Genomic DNA, 27,274 nt, shown 5'->3' on the forward strand with positions numbered 1-27,274 from the left:
TCAATGGAAACACAGACCATTTGCAATTGTGTTTTGTAGACTCGTAGAAAATCGCTTCTATTTTGCGTAAAACTGTGATGGAAACCCGGCTACAGTCAGTGACTACAGATCCTTGAACTGAACAAAACAATCAGCTATGGGATTTGAAATTTCTGCCTCTAGATATTTCCCAAAATGAAGATTTATTCCTAAAAGTCCTCCTGACAAGTTGACAGGTGACCTACCTGTATGTCTGTCAAAAAGCTACAGACAAGCCTCTGCTAAGAAAAAATATGTGTCCATACAGATGCATCACTTCACTTCACCCACAATGTTTGTTGACAAGTTGCAGACTAATTTGTCTTTTGAAACCCAATCACAATGTATTCAGAGCAGAGAGAGTGAGAACTCTCATGAATAATCAGATGAGCAGTGTCATTATTCAGGTGATATTGAATGACATATGCATGTTAACACCGGGTAAAGATTGGGTTTTACTTTACTCTTTCACTGTTTTCACCCATTTTTAAGCGAGAACCTTCCACTGTATTCATAACATACATGTTTATTCTCTCATGCAGTGTCATATTTATATTGTTGATGTATGTAAAAATGAATTAAAAAATCCCTCTCACAGCAGGATTAAGGACAGGCAGAAAAAGCAAACAGCTGCAGTAACTGCAGGACTGTACCAGTGTTGTTTGAAAATTATACATAACATTGGTGCTGGCTGCTGGAAGTAAAAAAAAAAAACAAACATGTTTTAGATCGAAAGAATACAGTAGCCGTCTAGTAGCCAGTGGTTTTAGTTTTGTCTCTCATCACACTGAACATCCTCTGCTTTTTGCTCAATTACCTTGTTAATGCAGAGCGGACATTTGAAATCAGTGGGGAGATATAACTGTCTTGCCTCTCAACATCTCAAAGGAGTTTTAAATCGAAACTGTGGCCACTGCCACTTTGCTGCTTGGATGAGAGGTGAAACGTCTTCCTAGACAAATAACCAAGTCCAGTTGCTTTTCGATTTAAAACTCCTTTGAGATACTATGACCTGGACAAATGAGAATATTCCAAGGCTTGCCTCTCAACAGTAATTCATTATCTCTGATTTAAACAGGATTAATCTGGGTGGCCTCTCATTAACATAACACATTTAATCTCTACCTGTTTCAGTGTGATAAGATAAGATAAGATAAGATAAGATAAGATAAGATAAGATCACTTTTATTAGTCCCACAATGGGGAAATTCACAATGTTACAGCAGCAAAGTGGCAGTGCAGAGAACAGGAAAGCTGCAGAAACTGCAATAACAAATATTTAGAACGATAAATAATAACAGTATAATAATGTACTAAATATATAGATACAAAAAATTACATATTTACAACAACAATAGCTAATGCATGAGGTTGTTACGGTGGTGAGTTGTCCGTTTCTGGTGTGTGTGTGGTTACACTGTGGTTATACTGGACAGTTTCTATGTGTCAGTGTGACCAGGGCCTTTCTGAAAGTGAACTCACTCCGAATCATCTAAACTGTTTTGTTTGTTAAAGTTATTGTTATCAAAGGTAAGTCTTCACTTCTGTCCCAACAGAATGCAACGTAAACCTGTGTCCTACTCCCATGACCTGCCAGCTGGGCTTCCAACTCAGCAGCACCAACGGCACTTGCTGCAAATCCTACAAGTGCGGTAAGTGACTCTAGTCTATCAACATATTGTCATCTGCTGGTGTGCAGTATGTGATGCAGAACTGTACTAAAGAAACATACCATGGTGAGTCTGTATGAGGTTTATTGTTAAAGAACTCCACAGCAGCTGAAACCAAGAGAAGTAAACAGAAATTAGTGATGGGTGGATTCTTCCTGTATTTATTTTAAAACGCAAAAGCAGAAGGAAAATGTTTCGAATATCAGTAGCATGTAGCTTGATGCATGCCCTGTTTATGGAGAGGCAGTGCCAGTAAAAAGAAACATGCATCAGTCCAGTGATTTAGTCTTGAGAAGAGGAAAGGTTTAAGTTTTAATAACTCTTCAGCTTTTGTTGTTAGGGTTAAATCTGAAACAATTCATTGTAATGAATGTTCAAAACAAAAATTTTGGGGGACCATGCTTTTTATTGTCTCACCAAAGGATTACATGTTATATACATATGTATACAGAGATAGATTAACCACACTTCTATGTCACTAAATCTAATAAACTAGTGTCTCTTTTTTTTTTGTCCTTACAGTTCCTAAAGGTGTGTGTGTCTATGAAAACAATGAATACAAGGTAAGCACACAGTCCAAACTCAGCAGACTGTAGGGGAGTAACTGCTATTTCTACTGTGGGGTTAAAAGAGGGAACAAGGGGACAGGTATGTTGAGAGGAGCAGGGCCAGGTAAAAAGCAGTAGGGGGCCACAGGTGGAGAGGTGAGGACTAACAGGGTCTGGAAAGTATCCAGAAAGCACTGATATATATATATATATATATATATATATATATATATATATATATTCCATTGTTGAGACTTAAACTGGACTTTATTTATATTTATTCTTATCTGACATGAAATATGACAAACAGGGAGAAGAATGATAGCTGCTGTCAAATAACATCTCAAAATCCTTTTTCACAAACACATTAATGTGCATATTTGTTACCATGATTACAAATGATAGAGGAGATGGTTTTCTTGACAGTTGCCGGATTGATCACTTACCTGTCACAGACTTTCTATATCACAGTGTCACAGTTACCTGGATGTGACCGTGTATTTGCTCCTGTGCAATAAATGTCAATGTTCACACCATAACTCATCTGAACTACACCCACTGTAGTAAGTGTGAATAAGAGCACAAACAGCCCCCAGTGCAGCTTCAGGGAGCTTTTTAAATGTTTGGTCAGGTTCAAACTAACTGGCATGTTGGTTTTGTTTGTTTGTTTTGCTGTGAACTCATTTACCTTCTGGCGTGGAGTAAACAACCACACCAAGACCACTACAAAAGGTGCTTTCTGAGTAAACTTCACTTCTTCTGTTATGCAAGATCATTTGGTGACCATGGTAACCTGTACGTGTGTCTTCATTTTCCCTGATTGATCCAAGTAGAGCCTGTTTCTCATTTATGAAGTGAGGTCCAGCTGTTGTTCTCAATGCTCATAACCGACCACATATTTCTTCAGCTCAGCTCTTTGTGGCCCCAACAAAACTAAATAACAACAATAATAAACAATAATAAACATGAGGTGCAGTGAAGTGCAGTGTGACCTGCTGTCAGTCACCAGGATAAACATTTGTTTTACCAGTGGGTCAAAAATTTTTATTACAGTTACAAAAACCTTTACACTTGTTGGTTAATTTGTACTGATTCAATACTGAACTGATGTCTGAGAGTAAAGCATTGATCACTGTGTATTTCATAGCCTGGTGCCAAGATACCAACACCAGAAACACCATCAGAACCACCACTGGAGGAACCATCAAAATCACCATTACAAGCACCATCAGGAACAGAGCAATCATCCGGAGCAACACTAGCACCATCAGAAGAGGAGGAGGCAACACTGGGAACTACACAAGAGGGGTCCGTCAAACCTGAGCCCTGCCAGGAGTGTCACTGTGGCTCCAATATGGACCCCATCACAAAGCTGAACATGATTATCTGCAAACCTATTGTCTGCAACACTACCTGCTCCAAAGTAAGTTCATTACCACACAAAAGCTTCACTCCCACTAGAGCAGACCTGGACTTCAGGGGTACACTTTATGGGGTGGAACCAGTACAAGCTAATGCATGTTGTAGTTCTGCAGGGAATGAAGATTATCTAGTCTGAGGATTTCCTTCCGACTCTTTCTTCCATTACCCAGCAGTAGCTTCTCAGGGTTGGCCAGGGTCAGGTGGGTTTATGTAACCTTGTGGCATTAACTTGTTGTGAGTTCTCATCCTGACTAGTTACGTCATGATGTTCATCCAGTACCTCACCAGGCTTTTTCAGTTCCTGTTTCAATAATTCAGATGTACAAGGTTGCAGGTTGGGATTTCCTCTAAGTTTTAGACAGGATTACAACAGAGCTTGCAGCCCACTGCACGGTTACCCAAACTAATAAAATAATGAGGTGTTGCACTGTCCAGCACAGTGACATATACCCATATACCTTAAAATAATGTAAGAAAATCCCAGAATCATGTTACAGCTTTTCAGAAAGTTCCATCAGTGGGCACCATAAAATAAAATACAAAAAGGAGCTTAACATGGTTTAAACACACACAAAACATTTTCTTACAGAGCCAAGAGTTAATTTCTTTTTCTTTCCTCTTACCCCTCCCCTTTCTCTCTGTCTTTCTTTCAGGGTTATGAATATCAGACCGTACATGACAAGTGCTGTGGAACCTGTGTTCAGACGAGCTGTATTTTCACTACACGCGACAACACCACGCATATCATTGAGGTTAGTAAACAGTATGTGTGTTACCTCACATTTATAACAGCCAAGAGAAGGGATGTTATGTAGCTCCTTTTACCAGTTGAAAATGTAGGTTAACAAAAGTAAGACAAAGAGAAACAGAAAAATTATTTGAATTATTTCAAAGTTAGAAATAAGTTGTTTAAAAACATGAAAGTTGTTTACATTGTTAAAAACATTAAGCATTCAACATCGGTACCTTTTAATATCACCTTCATCACATTTGATGGTGTTAGCTCTTGTTCTTTCTCTTCTCCAGAAACGTTGATGAAAACATTACAACATGAAGTTGTGTTTGTATATGAGACAAAAGGGATAAATGATCAGCTCTTTGTTGAACATGTGACTTATTTCCTGTTGGTACAGGTCAACGACACCTATATACCCCCTGATGACAAGTGTGTGCAGTACACCTGTGAGAATATCAACGGACAGCATGTTACCAAGGAGACCAAGACCAGTTGTCCTCCCTTTAACCCCTTGGACTGTGAACCTGTGAGTTTATTAAACGTCTACAGCTGATAAACCCCCCCTCCGCTGCCTCACCCCCTCACTACACATACTGCCTGTATCTAACACACAACATGACAACATGTCTTCTTCCTCCAGGGCACCGAGACAACTGATGCAAATGGATGTTGCAAAACCTGTAAGTTGATGGAGTCAAAGTATTTAAACAATAACTAAACCTGAAATCATAAACATGTGTTAAAGATGTAAAGTCGACTTAGGAGGACAGAGCTGTGTATCATGTGTTATTGTTAGAGCCTAACAGCTGCTGTGTGTTCCAGGCAAGATCCGCAGTGTGTGTGAGGTCCAGAGTAAGCCGACAGTCATCGAGGTGAATGGCTGTAAGAGCGCACAGCCCGTCAATATGACATCCTGCTACGGACACTGTGGAAGCTCGTCCATGTGAGTCCAGTGATTTTCTGCTTAATCAGCAAACGCTCTTAGAGAGTGAATTTTCAACAGGGGTAGATTTATGATGTATAACCCACTGCAGGGCCTAATGAGAGAATAAAACATCATTTAACAATGAATGCTGAGCTTCCACAGAAATACTCAAACAACTTTTGAGATGTTATGAAGACTTTTTTTTTCAAACACTGACATCATCTAAATGGTCTTTGAACGGCTGCACGTTTCTCTTCCTGTGCACCTGAGATATCTTCCCAATGATTTGCGGCACCCATGAACACACCACCAACCGTGTCAGCCAAGATCTAGCTACTGTGCGCACTTTAATGCGCTGCCTGGGTACAGGTTGTAAACTTTGAGGAGTGGGCGGTGTCATTTGGACCTGACAGTCAGTCAGCAGAATCAAAATTGATGGGGGTCAGGCTGATGGGAACTTCTACAAAATAATCAACATTCCTTCCCTGTCCTGATTTGAAGACTGGATCGGTACTGGTACTGGCCTGTTGTTCCATAGGACATGGTCTGTTTTACAGCACTGGGTCAGATCTGGGCAATTTGATTTTTGCTTCCATGCTGAAGCACACACAATAATCCAGTTAGTCCACACGTTTGATAGTCAGGTCTTGTCAGTTTTTAATGTGTCCATGCAGTTTAATGTCTAATTCTGACATCTACTGGTCAGTATGTGACACAGCACAAGTGATTCAACACAGTCTGTTGACCAGTACACAGCTGTTCAGTACCAACCTGTTGTGTTTGCAGAGAGGTTCTAAACATTTTCTTTACAAATTGAAATGGTAGTGTATGACCTATTAAAATCACTTACTGTATAACACAATTTGAGGCCTACAAAACTGCTTCTATTAATTTTCCTTTTTTTTTGCTGAATTTGGTCTGAAATGCTAATTTTTGGTCTTGACTAAAACTAGATTGAATTGTTCTTGTAAAATAATGTGATGATTAAAAAAAGACTAAAATATTTAATGTTTCTTTGAATAAGACTAAAATGTCCAGTTTTAGTCAACTACAAACTCACTAAAAATAAAAAGAATGCGGTTGACTAAATATGTCTAAAACTAACATGGTCTAAGACTAAATCTAAACATGACAAAATTAACACCAATGTGAATAATTGTCTGTTTTTTAAAGTTGTATCCTCCTTGCTAGATGAGCCAGTTATTTTATGACTTCTACTGAGTCTGTGTTTTTCCTGTATTTGCTGGTTTCACGGTCTAACAGAGAAGGACAGTTAAAATCTGTTCAAACTTCAGCAGAGTCACAGATTTGAATTCTTTTTGCAACCTACAGCAGCAAGTGTAAAGTGAATTCCTGCCTGTAAAAATAACCACTGTTCTAAATAGTTCATTACTTATGCAATTCCACCACTAAATGATATGTGGGTCTTATCAGATTTTTAAATTTTTTTTATTTTTATGTATATTATTTTGCATGCAGCTTGCTGGTGTTTTCTTTCATCCCTTTTGAGTGCTGTCTATTGTAGTATTTGTTTGTTTGTATGTTATTGTGTTGTGTGGACAACAAACTGGTACAAACCACCATGTGAGCACAATATAAACTAAACTAATGATCTTAAAACTAAAATGCAGAACCCTTCATGTTTAACTAACTCTTGACTGAACTGTCATGTGTGTGTGTGTGTGTGTTCATGCAGATATTCTGCAGCCACTAACACGATGCTGCACCAGTGTGAGTGTTGCCAGGAGGCCTCCACCAGTCAGAAGCAGGTGGAACTGACCTGCTCCAACGGCTCCAAGGTGCAGCACAGCTACATGGAGGTGCAGACATGCAGCTGCAGCAAAACAGAGTGTGTGACGGGGACGCCCAAACCACAACGCCGCAGGAGACGCTGATCAGCTACCGACTGTCTAACACTGGACTGACCCCTTATAAACACTATGCTTAACCTTAGATGTTCTTCCTCTTGTCAGGTTTTATTATTTATAGCCCAGCATGTGCTTTTGTTCTTCTTCTTCTTCACTGTCACATGTTACTGTGATGTAAACTTCTTTTTCTTTGGATTTCTTGGATGGTAATTATTAAAATGATATTTCTGCAACATGAACACTTGACTTGAGTTTCTTTTTGATCCCTGATGATGAATATTAACACACAACACAAACCAAAAACCCTTTGAATCTGTACATTCTGAGCAAATAGCGAAATGGACGGCACAAATTTAAGTCTAACAGTGTCTGAGAGGTCGTGCTGTGGGACAACCATCAGTTAACATTATGTATTATGTTGACTGTAATATGTGTACATTCTGGTTGGATGTGTTTTCAATAGTTTCTATAGTTCATGCCTGAAATTGAATAAATTTACATTTTTAAATATGCAAATCAAATTTAAGACCAAAATGAACTGAAGATAACAGAATCACATGACACAGTAAAATGACTGACGTTTTAAGGAACCAGAAGTGAAAAGTCACAAGGAGACAACAAATCTTAAATGAACCTTTGGCAGACAGCACATCTACAACAAGACCTTGAAACCTTCAAGTGGCAACAGAAAACTTTAACTACAACACATACACTGTGGCTGAAAAACAACAAGACTCGACAGTTTAAGCTCATGGTGTTACAAGCTGCTGTACAGCACAGACAACTATAAAGCATGCCAGAGCTCAACCAATTTGTCATCCTCATGTACAAGTTTTAACTTCATGGCGGCACTACAGTAAAGGCAGGAGTCTGCTTCTGGGGACCATGAACACTTCATGAAAGTCTGGTCACTGTCATTTTAGAATATGTAGTGAATTAAAAATGGACTGAATGACTCTGTTCGGGTCTTCAGTTTACCTGGATGGAAATGTTTGATCTCAAAAGCTACAAACATCCTGCTGAGCTTCAAAACATCTGGATTTCATCAGAAAAGTGACATCATTCTCATCGTGCTCACACTACATCTTTACACTTCATTAAAAAAGTGACTCCACAGGATTTTACTTTATAACATCAACTCAGCTTGTCATCCTCACTTCACTTTACAAATGAGTTACATCGAAACTTTACAAAGGAATCGTGTTATCGCTCTGAGAGATGACTGAGTTCAGTGGTTATATTCTTCTAAACCTCAAACCCCTCCGGTCATTTGTTCTCAGTTCTCTCGGCACTGTGTAGATTTCTATAGAATTAAATACTTCCATAATAATTTATCAGATTCAGATTTAACATTTTACAGCTACATAAGAAACAGAAGCAGTTCACTGCAGGTTACTACAGACAGGTTGTCCACCCTAACAACAACATCAACAGAAGGTGGGCTGAACGAGACTCTGCAGCTCAAACTGTGCAAATCAAACTGGGATGACTGAGGGACTACAGACTGGGTTACCATGGTTACACTGAGAGATTGTAACACTGAAATAATAAATGATTTTACCCATCAAGTCACACTACCGTCAACTGAATATTTTGTTTGAGCCTCTATCTAATAATTCTGTCATGACTTAAAATAAATCCGCTATTGATTTCATCTTCAACCAGTGACAATTCAAACCAAAGGTGGACACAGGTGTTGCGATGCTCTGAGGATCCAGTGGCAGACAGCTGTGTGTTAGCAGAGAAAGCCCACGCTTCATGTACTGTTAGGCCAAAGTCAATAAAGGGAAGGGAAGCTGATGTCTGTGGCTACCAGCTGCTGGAGCTGGTGGGAGCTCAGATATGGCTCCAGTCACAGCCACACTGTGTGTTTGTGTGTGTGTGTGTGTGTGTGTGTGTTGGGATGTCCACTGTGAGCTTGTGTTCTGTAGTTAGAGCTCCTCAGCCATCTGCAGCAGGGAGTTGATGGCAGCATCCTTGTTGCCCTGCTGTGCATCCAGCACAGTGCGAACCACTTCCTTGTCCAGGTTGGGGAACATGTCCTGCAGAGCCTTCAGGTCCTCCTCACTGCACACTGGCCCCTGGCCCCCAACAGCTGGCATGGCTGCTGGCATTGCCATGGGGACCATACCCTGGTTGTAGACTGTAGGCACTCCTAACAACACAGGACACACACTGCAGAGTCAGCTTCAATGTAGCAAATCAAAGGTTTGGAAATTAACATGGTTGTCTATGTGTGTGTGTGTGTGTGTGTGTGTGTCTGACCTGCAATGGGCACGTATCCTACTCCTTGCTGATACACAGAGGGCATTAGGACCACAGGCTGAGTCATCATCCCTGCTGGTAATGACTGGCACAAAGACACAGAGAGGAGATGAAGAGCTTCATCCTTCTGCTCAATGTGTTTTACCAGTTGGTATCTGACTCTAACCCTGCGCCCTCTGCACTCTACAGCCTGGAGGTAACATCCACCCTCCAGCAGAGGGCAGCAAAGGAAAAAGTGTGCAGCCAGGGGGTCCTGGCATAAACAGTGCAAACTGAAAGCCTCTGTGCTGTTCCACAGGACAGTTGAACATGGTGAAATATTATACTTTGTTTTCTTAAAAGGGAAATCATGTACAAACAACATCAGCCCAGTTTCCCATCACATGGACTCATTGTGTAGAAATAAAATATATTTTTTTATTTGTTGAGTGAGATGTTGATGTTAATTCATGTTTAATCAGCTTCTCAGTCAACAGAACATAGATACATTTAAGATATATTTTTTGACATTTCTGCCTTTATTTTATTTTGACAGTGACAGGAAAAACAGGCGAGAGGAGGTGATGACATACAGCAGAGGGCCGGGGCCAGATTCAAACTAGGGTCTCTGCAGTAAGACGTCAGCCTTGATAAAAGCTATACACTCAATCAGGTGAGATACCGCTGCACCTGACTACAAATAACAGCCTGCACTTCAGAGAAAATGGACAACACTCATAGATTCCTTTTTTACTTCAACACTGCTCTTTACAATTTGCCTCCCAGTTGTTTCACACAAACACTCACACACTGACGGTGGCAGAGTGGCCATGACAGCCGCTGGCCTGTCAGCTGGAAGCCACTGGGGGTTCAGTGGTTGTTTAAGGACAAGAGGAGCTAGTTTGACGACCTGCTCTGCTTCCTGAGACACAGCCAACCAACTGCTACACCACCAAGTAAACTAGTGGTAGGTTTGTTTACACCATAATTTAAATCAAATATGTTTTTTGACTCCAATATCTGCAGAGGCTGTGGTGTTGTCAGGTCACATGACATAAATGTGAACACTTGCACCTGAGTCTGAGAAATGTATAGATGAATGTGAACTGATCAGGACCGAGCATCTTCACTTGTGTTTACTTCAGTCTGTGTGTACTGTGGTCAGGAGGTAGGACACAAAACCAGAAATGGCACAAACAAAAACCAGGAAGGCAGAAGAAGATAAACAGTTTTGTTTAACTAAAGGACGTCAGCTTCCCCTGACCTCCGATCAACCTTCCCACACACAGCTCAGGTCTCAGCTGCTGAACACACTTCTGCCTTTTTTAATCCACAGAGGCCAGTGCAGAAGAAAGTAGCTTTTCCTCCAAACCAGATCCTGTGTGGAGTTTCTCATGAACGTCTTTAAGTGAACCCAGGAGCAACATACAATGTGCAGCACTGTGCTAAATTTGTAGGCACTAAGAGTAAAGTAAGGATTCTTTAAAATAATAATGAATCATTTGTTTACCAGTGAAAGTCCTGCAAAGTGCAGTAAACAGAAAAAACCTAAATCTATATCAGTATCATATCAAACGCTTTTCAATCTGTCTGATCAGGTGTCTGCAGGTGTACTCACAGCAAACGACATCACCAGGTTGATCATGCCCTCTTTGTCATCGCCCTGCCTGCCACTGAGGCTGAACCACTCATCCACCACTCTGCCCTCCCTCAGGCCTTCAGGGATGGTCACATGTGTCCACGCTATCCTGTCGTCCATGGAGAACGCTCTCTGGAAGGCACATCAGCAACGACAGTTAAACAGACAAGAAGCTACGTGCTCGTCAGAAAACACACACACACACACACACACACACACACACACACTCTTACCATGTGTAAATATCTGTACATATTACCTGCCTTTTCATACCTCCTTTATTTTTAATTTTGTGCTCTCTTTAGGTTTTTATTTATTTTATTTATTTTATTTTATTTAATTACCATTGTTTGCACCAAGGGAGCAGCGCTCAAATTTCGTTGTACTATGTATAATGACAATAAAGGCGATTCTGATTCTGACACACACACACACACACACACACACACACACACACACACACACACACACACACACACACACACACACACACACACACACACACACACACACACACACACACACACACACGATTTTCATGGGGCTATTGCTCTGTCATTTAAGACCATTTTTAACCCTTTGTTGTCTGGTTTATAGTGTTGATGTGGTTTAATTTCATTCTAGTTACTTTGGCTGAAGGAAAGACCTCAGCTGCCACTAAAAGTCACACAATCCAAGATAAACCTGCTGCAACAGTGGAACTGCTTGCAAAGCAAAGTTTGTGACGGCAGCAGAGCTGGACCAGGTGTCAGCTTTAACAGCTCTGTGGCATCTTTTACTCATAATGACAAACTGGGTAGATTTTTAGATCAAGCCAGGAGTGAGGAATGATCCAATCCAAGGAGATCAGGGTGTATCAAGTCCTTGCAGACTAGCATTCAGTGTCATCTATAAATGTCATCTCCCCTACACCTTTTGCATCCATGCAGCGCCATCAGTAAACTCCAACCTCCATGTTTCATGGTCAGTGCTGTGGTAGTCCTGGTCAGGTCCACACCAGACATGCTGGACCCCATCTGATCCAAACAAACCTAACTTGGTTTCCTCTGACCAAACAATGTGAAGCCAACATTCATTTGGTTTCTTTTCTTGTTTTGTTTTTTTTTTTTGCTGTTTAACGAGCCATGGTTTTCGTCTTGCATGCCGCACATGATAGAGGTCAACACACTATCTGATCAGTCACTGAAATACCAGTTCCCACATCTATTCCACATTTAATCCTTGTCCCAAAATCAGAAGCACTAGCACAACTGTTTTTCAATGTGAAGTTGTATAAATACCTAATTGTGCATGATGTCATTTTCAAGGACAGACACTGCACCTTCTGCTATTGGTGGCATGGCTCTTCCTGTACCTCCTATTGATGCTCTTGCACCCTCTTATATCTTTAAAAAGTCTCACTATCTGGTTTGTACTTGTTCCTCCTAACTGGTGATCACAGGTGGACACACTATTGTTGCAGTGAGGTTACACTCTGCGGCCCGTATTTTCAGTGTCGTCTAACCTGTTTGTAATTATACATAAGATTAAACATCCTACACCGCCTACCTAACACTTTGGAATAATTCAAAATTTTTGTGATATTGTTGTTGTGTACTGTATTTATCAGTTCAGATAATCCACAACTCTGCAACCTCTGTGACCACCTCCACCTCCTCACCTCATCGAAGATCTCCAGATAGAAGGAGTCCACCCCAGGAGGCACTGTGCACTGGATCACCTTGTTCCACCGCGGGTTCTTGGCTCCGTTGTGAGCCGTTGGTGTTTCGTAGACTGCGTAGCCCAGTCGGATCCTACAGTACGGATCCATCCGTGTCATACCATAGTTTTTAGCCAGCTTGGCCTGTACAGACAAATCAAACAGGTGGCGTCGCTTAGGCAATAGATTCAAGTTGTCTGCTTTGTCTGCTGTCAATGGACAGACACAGTCATCCAGGTCATCCAACCCTTCTCTGATAGAAGGGTTGGATCAAGTATCTAAAACCAAGTTGCCCTTGATTCAACCCTTTTGAATGAGCGCTGAGCTCTGCAGGAGGTTCCTTCCTCTTCATGGTTTCGTTTCTGCTCTAATCTGCATCGTCATCTGTGAGAGCTTGCTGTTTATAGACAGGTGTGTGCCTTTCCTAATCATGTCCAGTCAGCTGAATTTACCACAGGTGGACTCCAATCAATGTGTAGAAACTTCTCACAGGTGATTGAGAGAAACGGAGGAACCTGAGCTAAATTTCAAGTGTCACAGCAAAGTGTGTGAATATTTATGTCAATGTGATATTTAATTTTTTTTTCTTTTCAGTACATTTGCAAAAATATCCAGAATTCTGTTTTTCACTTTGTCAGTATGGGAGTGTAGACTGATGAAGGAACAAAATGGATGAATACGATCACGATCTAAAAAACATAAAGAACTTCAGTCATTCATAATATACGTCTATACCTATAAAGTACAAATACCAACTTGTCTATATTGATACAAATATTCAGATGAGATTGATCCAGTTGTATTTCTAATAGCAAAAACTAATCTGTGTTTACCTGGACCACCGTGATGCTGAGTCGCCCCACGGTGCCTATTGAGCCTCCGTACTGCAGCTGCCTGGCTGCCTGGGCGTCCAGCTGCACCTGCTGCTGCTGCTGGGTGGGAGTGATCCGCAGGAAGTCCTGAGGAAGCTCCCCGATATACACCTGAACACACACACACACATAGAGCACATACAGGGATTCAGACTCACATTGTAAAGAGACACGTTAAAGTTAACACATTCGGGTGTATTAACTGAATGTTAGACTTTCACAGGATCACTAGATGCTATAACAAGTCAGTCCACAACCTCTCTTATTGATTAACTCATGTCACTCATGCTGTGAGTATTTATGGGTTTGGGACTTTTGATTTTACAGTTTTTATTTCCTCCCTTCACTTCCTGTACACAAAATAGTAATATTGGATCTGATGATTTCAGACCAGGACAGACACTGATAACTCACTGGGGACCATCAGAGGCATTTCAACGTCCTGCCTGTTTGACGATTGAACAGCTTCAGACAGCCCCTCCGCCCATGTTTCTGATGTTTGAATTAGAGTCTACATTAACTTTCCAAATCCAACAATTACACCCACTTCACCACTGATGGGCTGGTGTGTGGAGGTAAGAGAGTAAGCACCGTTTGAACTCCTCTCTCAAGCACTCCCGTTTCATTCATTACACAACTATTTCTGTCAGTTGTCACTTGTACAAACAAGTGCATCACTATAAATGTCAAGGAGAGAAGGTCCGAAACGGTAAATCAACATCCCCATATTTAAAGAATTATCTCTTCATGACAGCTGGCTTTTCACTCCACCTTCAACTGTCAGATGACACAGCATACAAACTAGACCTCTTCAAGCATAGCTCAGCTGTTACATGGCTGTACTATCAGAACATCTACCCAGAGTCTTCAGGTCATAAAGAGTCCATGTTTAATTCAAACCACTCAACACATGAAGATCTCAGCTTGTTCACCCTAAAGACAGGACATGTGACAGTTGTGGTGAACACAACATCAGTGAAACAGCAAACATTCTGAACAAGAGCCTGAATGAACATCAGAAACAGACAACATTGGCTGTCAGTGAGCACCAGACCAACAACGCTCACAGAGCAATGGGAGGTCAAAGGTCATCGACAGGAGTTAGTGGAAAGCTGGAGAATGATCTATCTGACATCAGAGACCATTTTTGAACAGAGAGAGGAGTCAACTCAAAGAGCTCATTTGAGTTTGGATTATTTTATCAAAGGAGAAAACGTCTGATGTCAGGCTGTGGTTGCGATGTAAGCTCAGCTCAGTGTAAAGCCTGGTTACATCAGGTCAGAGGCAGATGGTGACAACCAGCTGATGTCAAATTAGATGCAATTCTTAGTAGCTATAGCTATACATTATTTTTATTAGCTCTAAGTGATCACTTATTGCTTCAGTAGGAATAACATCAAAAACTATGGATTATCAAAAACCAAGCAAATATATGCAAAGTCGCATGTTCATTCTGTACAGAAAAAATAAGGAGATACTAGTGAAGAGGTCGAAGTGTATGAATGTAAAAATTACTCGCACACATTATAAAGACAGATTTTTCATTTAAACTGTGATGAAACTGCAGATAAAAGTAAAGAAGTGAACACACTTATATTCATTTAGCATTTCATGATGAAACACATCATTATCTATGTGGCCACTTCTGTGAGTTTATAGTCTTCACTGGATTGGAGAGACCTGGATGAATGACAGACATTAGACGTTAGACGTTAGATGTTAGATGTTATGACATGTGGAAACTCTTCCTAACTTTTTGACATAATAAACATGGTCCATGTATATCAGATATATTATAAAAAGCAAAAAGCCTTTTACATATAATGTAATTTTGGTATATTTAATAGAGTATAATAATGTAATAGTCAATAGTCAGTTTTGGAATCACATTTCAGAGATCCAGACTGGGGCTAATGTAGTAGCATCAACAGATGATGACATGACATTTTATTACATAGGGCAAATAAATACAGGTGTATGTTCACTTCCACACCGTCACCAGAGTAAGACCATCTGTGAAATGATGTCAGTAACATGCATCAACTATAAAAGCAGAGAAACAATAGTGGTGTGTCTTAATGAGTTACTCACTCCTCGAGTTGTTTGCCCAGTAGATACCTCTGTACTCTTATCTACTCGCATCTCAAACGCACCTTCAATGTGTCTTAGGTGCGTTCACACCTGTACTTAGAGCTGTCCAATTATGATCAGATCACCTGAGACAGATGTTAAAACAAGGCCTGACCCAGTGGTTCTCAAAGTTGGGTCTGGAGACCCCATCGGTCCTTGAGGGGGTTTCTAGGGGTCCCCAGCAAAACAGGAAATAATAATAACTTATTTTTACAATAATTGCATTTATAAGTAACACAATGACAGAACATATGACTACTTTGTTCATTGGTTTCAAACACTTGAAAACAAAAATCTTTATCAGATGGGGGTCCATGGTCTACTTAGTGTCAGTCTACGGTCCTTGATGTGCAAAAGTTTTAAAACCACTGCTCTGACTCAATGACCACTCTTTCTTCTACTGACGTATTTGCTCTTGGTAGTTAATAATTAATTGTTATTTAGACTACTCGACCCACCTCTGAAGCTACCTACTGTACTCCTTAACTGACAGGCGGTAGGTAGATCTATACCTTTTATAACAAGATCATTTACCATTATTATTGAATTTATAGCCATCACTGTGACTCAGACCCATTACCTCATGTCAATAAACCGCTACAGCAGCTTAACCCGAGCATGAGCTGCTGCAGCGGGTTACAGACGTTAAATCCGCAGACTGTTAGCTAACCGCACCTAACATTAGCTCGGTATATATAAATGTCGCTGTTGTGAATGTCTTCACTGACTAAAGGTGATAATGTCAGAGTTGTAGGCCGCTGTGTGCAACTGTATTTAGTTGTTTAATGACTGAAGTTAGTTAACTACCAAAGACGTTGTTATACTACCTTCAGCTAGTTCCGCCTTAGCTGTCAACGAACTGAATTAACACCAAACCCATCACGTACCTGTCCCCGCTGAGTGCTGATGGTGGTCGCCATGTTGTCTCTTTAGTGATCAGGGGACCGGATTCTCGAGTTTTCTTTAATCACAGATGTACCGCTAGCAAATTAAATGACAACACACTGAGCACGGATTAGTGTTGACCCGGAAGTGTCGGGCTGTGTGACTGTGTTTTTTTTTTGTTTTTTTTTTGAAGAAATCTTTATTTTCAGTACAAAGGCAAACAGAAGCTCCTTTAGGGAGTTTCAGAGCAGAATCTAACAAGAAAAATCTAAAAATAAAAATGATTCCAATAACTGAATTTTCATGTGAAATATCACATTTATGAAGAACAGATTTAAATAGTAGTAGTAATAATACTACTACTAATGATAATAACAATAATAATAATAAGATAAAGAAGAAGAAGGAGAAGAAAAAGAAAAGTATGCAATCATCTCGTATTTGATAAGTAACGCAGGTGTTGTAATCGTATATGACAAAAAAATAACTTATATCTTATACCAAGTTTTTGGTAGAATAGAAAAATATACAAATCTATCAGGTTTAAATCATCAATCATTTATTTTTTTTGCTATACTTACGAAATAGTCTGTTTACGGATATAAATTGAAACAGTTGTTTTCTGTCTGTATTTATTGTTGTAAATTATTTTTATGCTGTCCTCTTGGCTAGATTTCTCTAGAGAAAGAGATTTTAATCTGGTTAAATAAGGGAAAATATAGTAAGAACAAAATCATTTAGAATTTTAAAGCCTCTTTTTATTTTTTATTTTTATTTTATTTTACTTTTACATGATGTATTTTTTTTGCATTTAGGCTTTATGGAAAACAAAAAATATGTTATTCACAGTACAATTATCTCTTTTTGTGTCCATTAAATTAGATTTTATTCTCAATGGCCATATGTACAAAACTTTCCTGAAACAAGTTCTTAACAGTTTATCATTACTTTCACTCCAAAATGTGCATTCCTCCAACATTCAGCTGCTATAATCAAGGTGAATGAAATTACTGTTCCAAGTAGTTCCAAGTACAAAACACAGACCAAAATATTTGGTCTGTGTTTTGTTTTGTGTAGATCGACAATTAATATTCCTAGATTCATAATGCCACTGTAAATTTCCATTACTATCTAATAAATTACCAACAGGCCATATGTCTCAAACAACAGGGATTGAATCTGTGTTGATTAATCATCCTCCAATACAAAAGGAAAGGTAGAAATTCTGATTGGTTTTGACTACACAAAGTCCCATTTTAACAGAAATTCAAAACCTCCTCATTTAGTGAATATTGCAGAGAGAATAGAGAACCACAATAAGGAGCCACTGGAAATAAAGGACCAAAGTTATTTGAGTTCAATCCATTCATTATTTCAATTACCTTTATGCCACTTTGCTCCCAATGACATAATAAATCATCCCCTCTATTATAGTGATGTCTGTTTTTATAGATTAAATCAGTTTCTATACGTTTTTTTGATCAATTTCCTTTATACATTATGAATTCAAATACAGCACTTTTTTTCTCTCTCTCTTTTGGTCGACTCTCATGACCCCCCTGCATGTCAGTCAATTTTTGTCACTGTTAGAGGAAGATGCAGTTGAAAGCTACAGAAAAGGCTGAGTGAAACTTACCACCGATTTACTGAATGTTAAAGAATTAAAATCAAACCAAAATCAAATCATGAAGATGATTTTGTCTCTTGTTTCATGCCATAGTAATTTCAAAAGTACTACGGCACTTTCTTGCATTTAGGGAGGTGAACTCAATATTACTTTGACGTTTGTGTATAGAATAAATCAAGTTGAGGTGCGGAGGAGGGAATACAGGCCCAAAAGAAATGCAACTGTCCACTGTCAAATTTCTGTGACTACCAGTGATGTTGAGAACACTGACGGTGCCTATTATCCAGAAATACAATGCAAGCAGAAAACACAGGAAATCATAATAATACATTTTTCTTAAACATTTTATTTGGACAGAAATCAAACCAACCAATCAACAGGGGTCACATTGTTGGCTCACAGACATGGCAGCTGGAGTCACTGCAGCTTCATGTGGCACAGAAAGCAAAGATCCAAAGCTTAAAAACAACCCAAACAGTGGAGACACATCCAACCTAAAAAAAATAATTAAAAAAAACACTAACAGGGGGTTAGTTCTAGTGAATCAGCAGTGTCTCACATTACAATTGCAACAATGGGATATTCAAAAAAACAAAAAACAACTGCATTTACTTCAGTGCAATGGAGCAAAAGGCAACTTCACAGAAATACTTCAAAAGGCTTCATTAGTTCATGTTCAGCCCACATGAGCAGGAGTTTGGTAAGAGGTTTAACCTTAAAACAGTTTCAGTCTCAGTGTGCAGGGAGACAGTCACTGTAGTGTGTTGATTATCCAAAAGTGAACACTGTATAATCCTGAATCCAACCCTATTACATGCGAGGAAGACCCACTGAAATGAAGCAGATGCAGTGGGAGCACAGCAGAGAACACAGAAATGTTGTGTGATCACAAAAACCCATCATTCGTTCAGACTCGCTGACTTCAGCCTATTCTGATGTGTGAAAAGCTGAGTGCTTCACCTATTATTAACTATTTATCTTTAATGATTTAAAGGGCCACATCAGTCAACCTGTCTCCTGCAAATCATCTTCATATACAACTGAACTGCAATTTCAATATAATTCCATAACATAAACAAACATTTGTGATAAACGTCCTTTAAACGTCCATTTGGTCATTAAAGGATTGTGACCAAAACATGTACCGAGTGGGACATTCACAGTGTAAAGAAATGACCTCAAACATGTCTCCGACATTTCTCTACTGAAATATACTGATATGCCTGTGATAAACTAAAATCAGCTGATAATATCAGCCTAGCTAATATAATGGTTTGCATCCAAATATTTGTATGCAGTAACAAATAATGACTATTTTCAAAAATCCTTACAGTCTATAGCTGATATGATGGACTTGTCCATCTAACACAGGTACAGGTGATACGTCAGAGTCAGGGTAACATGCAGGTCAGAAGCATCTGGAAAGATGATTAATACATTATTGAAAATAGGAGTTTTGCTGTGGACAGTGGTCTCATAGGTCAGTAATGTACTGCAGCTAAAGTCTCAGATTAAATGCTTGTGTGAGGATAAAGAGCAGGAATAGTATTTTGATATATAATTTCTTCACTTCTTTTCCTGAACTGTTTTTAACTTCATTTTCTTTTCTTGCTGCTGGAAAAACAGGAGCAAATATGTCTTCAGAAACAAACACTCACCAGACGACAAAAGGTTTTTTTCCCTTTCTAATCTGTAATATTTACCTCTGTGTCCCTTCGAGGCCTCTGTAGTTTTCCCACCTTTCTGACAATGGGTAAAGTGAATATATTGAGACATCAAGGAGACTGGCTTCTCAGTAAAGTAATGTGGCCAAAACTGGGGCTGGGTATTATGTATATGTTATTATATATGTCACTGTTGGAAACTGTCAAATACTCAAAGTTGCATCAAGTGTTTGCTTACATTCATAATATTGTTTTTATATTGATGGATTTTTATATATTTACTTTGATCATAACACATTTCTGCCAAGTCTTATTTGAAAAAAAAGGTTTGTAAGAAAACAAGTAAAGTACTGATAAGGGAGTAATTTTATTAATCACTTGAAACAGTGTTATGGTCCTTTAAGTGTTTGGAGAATATTCTGTAACATTTTATTCTTTAAAAATTAAAACAAATTTTCCTAATGAGTTTTCTGAGGTGACTAACAGTGGATCTTAGACTGTTATTTGAGTTCAAGTAAGTAAATATTTATTTATTGCTCATTTCACGGCCTTTGAATTATAAGGTTCTGTCTCTTTTCACATCCCAGATATCAAAGCTGATATAAAGTGACGTTGCCTTGCAGAAATTATATCACATTTTTAAATGTGTGTGTTTTTTTAGGGTCAGATGGATTTCATATTCTGCTTTAGGTTTTATCTGCTACAGAAAGCAACAATTATGTCAAACAACACTGACAGTTCTGTGTTATTTTGTTTTACTACACTAAATCAAAATATTAATGGCTCAACACTGCATGGGAATAACTAATTTTGGCAAAAAAAAGAGTCATGTAGCACCTGGCAATTCTAAGGTCACGATTTATTATTGAGAATTTTATTCTCTATATATCTTGAATTATTCCCTACAGACAAATTTGACATTTTTGCTAAACTGACCTGCTGTGCTCTGACTAAAGAATATCCAATGAATTTACCTTTACATTTCAGTTTTATTCTAGGACAGTGTAGGAAAGTATGGGACTCGTAAAATAAAGTTTCATCAAATATTCAATCAGGAAGAGAACGTGGGTGAATGGTCGATTACACTCGGTACAAGCCACAACGTTGGTCCACTGGTCAGGAAATCAGACAGACTGCAGCCTAAACGAGTGTGGGTCTGAAGGGACTATACTCAGTGAATACACACACACATATAGACAGTACACACACTACTGCTTTTGAACAGGCCACTTGTGTTTCTTATTTGTGTCTGGGTCCTCACAAAACTGATTTAACATTGCAGCCAGTCGACTAGACATTTATGACACCACCTGCCACACCTAAAACCCCTACACCTGCTCCGCCTAATCAAGCAAGTCCAAGAAAAGGGGAAAATACTGATTGTGCGAAACATTTGGCACCAGTTTATTTGTTTTTAAGTTAACACAAACTAGATCACATTTAACCAAGAATTTCATTGTGAATTTAAAAAAAAAACAAAAACATGAATCCTAAATATAATGTGACATAAGTCTCTCCCTTGTGGATTGTATGTCTAATTATCCACATGAGAGAGAGCAGGAAAGCATCATGTGCTTGCGGTGGTGAGTTGACAGGCTGGTACCAGAAACTGATTTTTACACTGACATTAAATACTACCTCCTCATAACATCACTGAAATGTGAACTCACGCACACCATCTGGAGACAGATTAGCTGCTTTCACACACACAAAAAAACAACAAAACCGGAGGATGGGGGGCACTGGGAGGACTGCTCCACAACACAGGAGATAAAAACTAAGTTAAAGCTCAGACTCAAAGTGATTTTGCAAAAAATCTAGTGGTTATGTGAGTCAGGTCTAGAAAAATAGATTCTCTTATTTGCTTGTAATAAGTCTAAAGTAACTTTCAAACATTCAGTGGCAGTCTTTCTAGTGCCCCTGCTGACAACACAGAGGACATACAGGAAACAGCAAAACAAAACGTCATCAATGTCAAACACAAGGTCAAAGGTGAAATTGGAAGCATCAGAGAAGCGCAGGAAACACAAGGACTGGACGATGAACTGTGACGCCACATCAACATGCTAGGGCAAACAGGAAGAGATCTAGAAAAAACAAAAAGAAAAACACAACAGGAAGACAAACCTAAGTTAAACAGCAATGGAACACAGACAGGAGAGAGAAAAGAAATCAAGAATGATTATCTCTGTGTGGGGGTTGAATTACAGTCTAAACACTGAACAGTCAATAGTGTCGGGGACAGAGTGAGGACAAGTGTTACCACAAACTGAGGTGGATGACAACAAAGGCAAACACACACGTAAGACAGGCTAAATAAAATGGCAGAGCGCAGTCAGCGACGACATGCAGGTCACAGAGTTCTGGATCAGCAGCTACAGTCTAAAAACAACTAATCACACATGGAGGCTCCAGAGTACCATTACTCATCTGTTATAATCAATTATTATTAACTGTTAACTGCATATAAACAATGCAATAAAAAAAAAAACTATAAGTAAAAATAGTTAAATGTTCCTTTCCGTGACTTAATTTGTTTCCAAATTAGATTTTCTAAAATGTATTTCAAGTCCCATACCACAAGTTTTTAATGTTCAATCCAATTGAATTCAGTTTAACTATTACGCAGATTACACTGACTCACAATACTGACACAGTACTGGGTGTACTTTGTCTACCAGTAAAGTACTAAGTCACTAGTTACCATTAATTTCTGTAAGATGTGAAAATCTATTATCAGACTCTTGACATATTTGTAAGTTGTATAATTACATCACTGTGAACATCAACTGATTAATTTTTGTAAGTTACATTTTTGCTGAAGTTTTTCACAGATTGATTACAAAAGTCCAGATTGCTTTTACTTCAAGACAAAAATGCAATTCTGACGAAGTTCAAGGGGGCTATTTGTACGTTTTCTCTTATGTTATGTCCTCTGAGCGCCTTGAGGGCAGGTTGGAGGCTACAGTGACTTCAGAAACTAACAAGATGGGCCAGGGCTAGCTGGTTAGCGTGCTAATTTAAGTATAAGAAAAGACATAATAGAGACAAGAGTTAACACTGGTGTTGTTTTCCACCTCTGGAGACAGCTGTTGGTGAGTAAAGGAATGAAGTTTGATGCTGAACTCACAAAGTTTCTTCTAGACTGGCAAGTAAACAGCTGCTAATGCTAACGTTGGCTATGTAGCAATAGCAACACTTACAAATAGCTCATTTAATGCAGACTTGATGATACACATGATTTGTAATTAAGAGATGTTAATTTTATGATTAAATTTATGTTTAATTTTATCTTCCCATTTACACATGGATGTTCTTATCATATTCCACCTGGCATTTTGTATGTTTACCAATTTATTTCTGGCTGTTTCTTCTTTATTTTGACTAATTCCCACATACACCGCACTGCTGCCTGAAACTCACTAGAGCAACAAACACAGATGAAAATAGTCCTGAACAAAAACACTATTTCCTCCTGTTTGAGTAACATCTGCCAAAAACAGTGGCTGGCTAGTTCAGGAAATTACTGAGCTTTTTTTTTTTAAAAAAAGAAACTATATATTTTGAAGTTTGTAAAAGATTTTACATCTTCAGTAGGAATAAACGGGGTTGGGGCTGAGAACCAGTAATAGCAGGGAAGTCACAAAGTATTGAGATGGACTGACACACTGAGGGTTTTGGTCTTTTAATTGATTTTTTTTTTTTTTTTTTTTTAAACTCAGGCCCTAAGTGTATCTTTCAATTCAAGACATGCAGCCAGTGTGCCACAGTAAAACTTAAACAAGGTCTTTTTTGTGCACTTCTCTTGCATAAAATGTTAAGGCAGAAATGTCCCAATGCAGGGGCAGTACAAGATGCTCTAACCACTGAGAGGATCCTTAATAACTTATAAAGCGTACAACCAGGAAGTTGCCCTTAAACGGCTGATGTGTTGATTGCAGTGGTAAACTTCCTCAAAGAGTTTATACAAAAAAAAAAAAAAAAAAAAAAAAATCAAAAGCTGCCGTAATGTTTCACTTCATAACATAACAATATAACATGTACCAGCTTAATGGTAACTGTATCAGTGTAACACTCATTTATCTGTAACACTGTATCATAATAAACAATGTGTCCTGGTTGCTAATAACAACAGACAGTGGAGTTTTCCATTGTTTAAATCCTGCAGTTAAAGAGGATGGATGGATGGGTCATGACCTTAGTGACCTTACTACTGTTACTCATCAATAAAGACTTGTTTAATTTTCACTGTGCAAACCATGAAGCTTGTGTTTCGTCTTTAAATATATATTGAGACAGAATGGAACAGTGGTGTTAAAGCACAACACAGCTGGATCAGCGGTGACGACAAAGTGCCTGACACAGGATTGTGATGTTTGTGCAAGAGTGAGAATGTTTTTGTACAGTATACAATTCCAGTAATAACATAATATTTAGTAAATGGAACAATATTACACAGGACACGGTGACCGTCAGCTGCTGTGACATGAATGACCCTGCAGCAGGGAGAGAGTCTGGTCATACTTCATCACACATAGCTGTACTCTGACCGTCCCACTACAGATGCCTCAGTCTTTGGACTTGGATCTGGAATCACTTTTAAATCTACTAGAAATACACCCAGGACTTCACCTGGTGCAAAGTTGAGGACAGCACGTATAGGATGGCTATTTATTCATACAGAGAGTCAGGAGCCACAGGCACAGGTTAAAATGGACTTATGAATAAACTATGCTCCCTGTGTTTTTGGAAAATGATTTATTCAAATGTAGGCATGTATGACAGAGAGGGGGTTTTATGAAGTCTGTAGCAGCACTGATGGATCCTACACACACACACAGTCCATGCCACGCTGACACATAGTACACATCACCAAAAAAAAAAAAACAACGCTTAACAGGCAAAGAGAGGACACACACCAGGAGATCAAATGGAGTTGTTTGACTTCACATTTGTCTTTCAAAATAATTTCAATTCAGATAAATAATTTAGGCAATAAATAGTTCCCCGACACACAGGGGAAGTATAAAACCTATATAAAAATAGAAAAGGCATAAGTTTAAATATACATCTTAACAATTGTCTTGCTTACTAGTTCTATCAAAAAACACACACACACACACACACGCACACACACACACACACACACATACACACGATTTTCTGGTAGTTGAAGCAACTAACATGTTTGTCTTGAGCAATTTGACATTTATATGAATTCTCCAATCACAGAAGATATTCAGTGAGAGACATAGTGGTGTAGCCCTCTGTGGATTAGCTAGCTGCTAACTAGCAGGACAGTAGCTGAGGGTTGTGATGGATTTTTACAAATCACCTGGATTCAAAGTCAAAACTAACTAAAACCATCAAATATGTTTCTATGAGGCATTAAATTTCCATTAGACAGACTCTTGGATATTAAATTGAGCAGGACAAATCTATGATGTTTGGGTTTTTTCTTTTTAGCCAAACTTCACAGTGTTGCTACTTACAACTGGCATTAGGGCTTCAGAGCCACATCAGAGTGCAGCAGCGCAGGAGGAGCACCACCGAAACACGCTGTGATGAGTTTAGTCTATACTTACATGCAATTTTAATGACATTAGATATTTGTTTTTACTAACCTCCGGATAAAAAAAATACAATAAATGCAATGAGTAAACTGCTTCACAGACAGAAATCAATTCCAGCCAATGTTTATATACAACACAACCCATGTGCAGGCTGCTTGATTAGTGTAAGCCATGCAGCACTGAGACAAGTCAGATATGAACAAGCATTAATGTGTCATCTTTAACTCAGACAGGCAGGGGTCCTATCAGACCACTGAGCTCAGAGGAGACCAGTTAACAGAGATCTGAGTACAACAGCTTCTCTCTGGGTTATTGGAGGTTGTGGGTTGGAGGATAAACTTGACTTCAGTGACTTCAGTAACCTCACCATTGAAACACCAGAGAACAGGAGCAAGATGTTCACAGCATCGACAGGCTGCTTAGCTGTCACAGCAGTCACTGATTAACGCTGTGTCCTCACAAAACTAACACTTACACACACAAACAAACTCAAGAATGAGGACAAATGTGTCAATATATGAGCATGTTTTGATGGAGCCCCTCCTTATACACAATCTGAGCTTCTGTACGTTACTTTAACAACTAATGTAGGTGTATATCACATACACGGTTTCCATTTCAAGAGATAATACAGATAACTGATACAAAAGTAGGGAAACCACACATTTTGTGAAAATGTAGAAGAAAGTGACGATTTGTGTTTTCTAATCAAATGCAGCTCTGTCTTTTCCAGCTGCCTCCAGGAGCTTTAGCTGAGTCTGGGTGGTGGAGCAGGACAAAAAGGAAAAACAGATGGATTTGGCACCTGACTGTCAAAGTGCAACATATCCTAACAAATAACTCATATGTTTATTATGTACCACAGCAAACTGATAACATTTCAACTTAAATTAAAATACACCTGTTTGTCTTATTTGTTAAAATGAAAACAAAGTGCATAAACCACAACAGAACACAGGAAGAATCCAGTCTAGCCCAAAAACTCTTGCATGTAGCTTCATGTGTCTCTTTGCCTGAACACGTTACAGTGACCAGGAGAGGCAGCGAGGCAGACATCACCCAGTAATGCACAGACAAGTTTCTGTGGACCAGTCTTGGTTATTCATACTCCACTTACCATAACACCACCCTGCCTAGCTAAGTCTGCAGTGCCTCAGCACCTTCAGTAGGGCTTGCTGTCATTCTTTGAGCGCTTCAGCTGCACCTTCAACCTCTTCATACCGATCTGGAAACCATTCATTGACTGGATGGCTGCCTGTGATGACACGGGGTTGTCATAACTCACAAAGCCTGAGGGAGAAATACAAACAAACATTCACAATATTTTATGACGGCTTAAAATTGTCCCTCAGGGAAGATTATTGCAAATGAAGCAAATCTTTATCTGTGAGAGCTTGAAATTGTTTCTAGTTCTCTGTGAAATCATATTGTTGTCTGGTTGGTGCAGAGTGGTACAACATGAGGGAGTGGGTTTCATACAGTATAAAGCAGCCAAGGACAAAAGATAATAAAAGTATTCATTAATAGATGAATGCAAACTAAATACTAAATGCTACACACATCACAGTAGATAAACACATCTACTGGTTGGAGAGAGTTTAATTCTCATACTTTGTTTACATTTTAAACATTGTTCCACTATCACTGTGCATCTGCTGCAGGTATTTAGTTTGCTCCTGTTGATAAAAATCACTAAAGTCGGAGCAGAAGGATTTTGCTGACACTGTTTTTTTTTTATTCTCAGTGTACGGTTA

General features: G+C 39.0%; 3 protein-coding genes across 12 annotated transcripts in view; 1 reads left to right on the forward strand and 2 right to left on the reverse strand.

Annotated features, from left to right (window-relative positions):
* The window catches only part of LOC139628022 (mucin-5AC-like), a 117,364-nt gene extending 109,938 nt beyond the window's left edge, over positions 1 to 7,426 (forward strand). Inside the window, exons 46-53 of the mRNA XM_071489329.1 lie at positions 1,575 to 1,670; positions 2,211 to 2,251; positions 3,384 to 3,659; positions 4,312 to 4,410; positions 4,792 to 4,920; positions 5,035 to 5,074; positions 5,217 to 5,337; positions 7,016 to 7,426. Of these exons, the coding sequence (XP_071345430.1) occupies positions 1,575 to 1,670; positions 2,211 to 2,251; positions 3,384 to 3,659; positions 4,312 to 4,410; positions 4,792 to 4,920; positions 5,035 to 5,074; positions 5,217 to 5,337; positions 7,016 to 7,214 (1,001 nt within the window). The 3' untranslated portion in view covers positions 7,215 to 7,426. The remainder of the gene's footprint in view (positions 1 to 1,574; positions 1,671 to 2,210; positions 2,252 to 3,383; positions 3,660 to 4,311; positions 4,411 to 4,791; positions 4,921 to 5,034; positions 5,075 to 5,216; positions 5,338 to 7,015) is intronic.
* Positions 7,427 to 7,756: 330 nt separating this feature from the next.
* Positions 7,757 to 16,826, reverse strand: tollip (toll interacting protein). Its single transcript, XM_071489397.1, has 6 exons — positions 16,659 to 16,826; positions 13,603 to 13,752; positions 12,731 to 12,913; positions 11,050 to 11,202; positions 9,453 to 9,537; positions 7,757 to 9,342 (listed from the first exon to the last, which is right to left on the reverse strand). Exons 1-6 carry the CDS (start codon positions 16,689 to 16,691, stop codon positions 9,119 to 9,121), a joined length of 828 nt encoding a protein of 275 aa, XP_071345498.1. The 5' UTR covers positions 16,692 to 16,826; the 3' UTR covers positions 7,757 to 9,118.
* Positions 16,827 to 18,609: 1,783 nt separating this feature from the next.
* LOC139628057 (CUGBP Elav-like family member 1) overlaps positions 18,610 to 27,274 on the reverse strand; it is a 39,478-nt gene continuing 30,813 nt past the window's right edge. For all 10 annotated transcript variants that reach the window (XM_071489389.1, XM_071489390.1, XM_071489391.1 and 7 more), the window contains one exon: positions 18,610 to 26,810. In XM_071489389.1, coding sequence (XP_071345490.1) covers positions 26,683 to 26,810 — 128 coding nt within the window. In that variant the 3' untranslated portion in view covers positions 18,610 to 26,682. The remainder of the gene's footprint in view (positions 26,811 to 27,274) is intronic.

This window comes from Trachinotus anak, unplaced genomic scaffold (assembly GCF_046630095.1).
Source record: "Trachinotus anak isolate AG129_WGS33_773 ecotype Australia unplaced genomic scaffold, CSIRO_AGI_Tana_v1 ptg000011l, whole genome shotgun sequence".
Lineage (NCBI taxonomy): Eukaryota > Metazoa > Chordata > Actinopteri > Carangiformes > Carangidae > Trachinotus > Trachinotus anak.

Bases quoted from the DNA above. Each gene is read 5' to 3' on its own strand.
- tollip (XM_071489397.1), bottom strand. From the start codon at position 16,691: ATGGCGACCACCATCAGCACTCAGCGGGGACAG. The intron at 13,753-16,658 runs GTACGTGATGGG...GTGTGTGTTCAG, and splicing joins TCAGCACTCAGCGGGGACAG to GTGTATATCGGGGAGCTTCC. The intron at 9,343-9,452 runs GTCAGACACACA...CTGTGTTGTTAG, and splicing joins AGGATACGTGCCCATTGCAG to GAGTGCCTACAGTCTACAAC.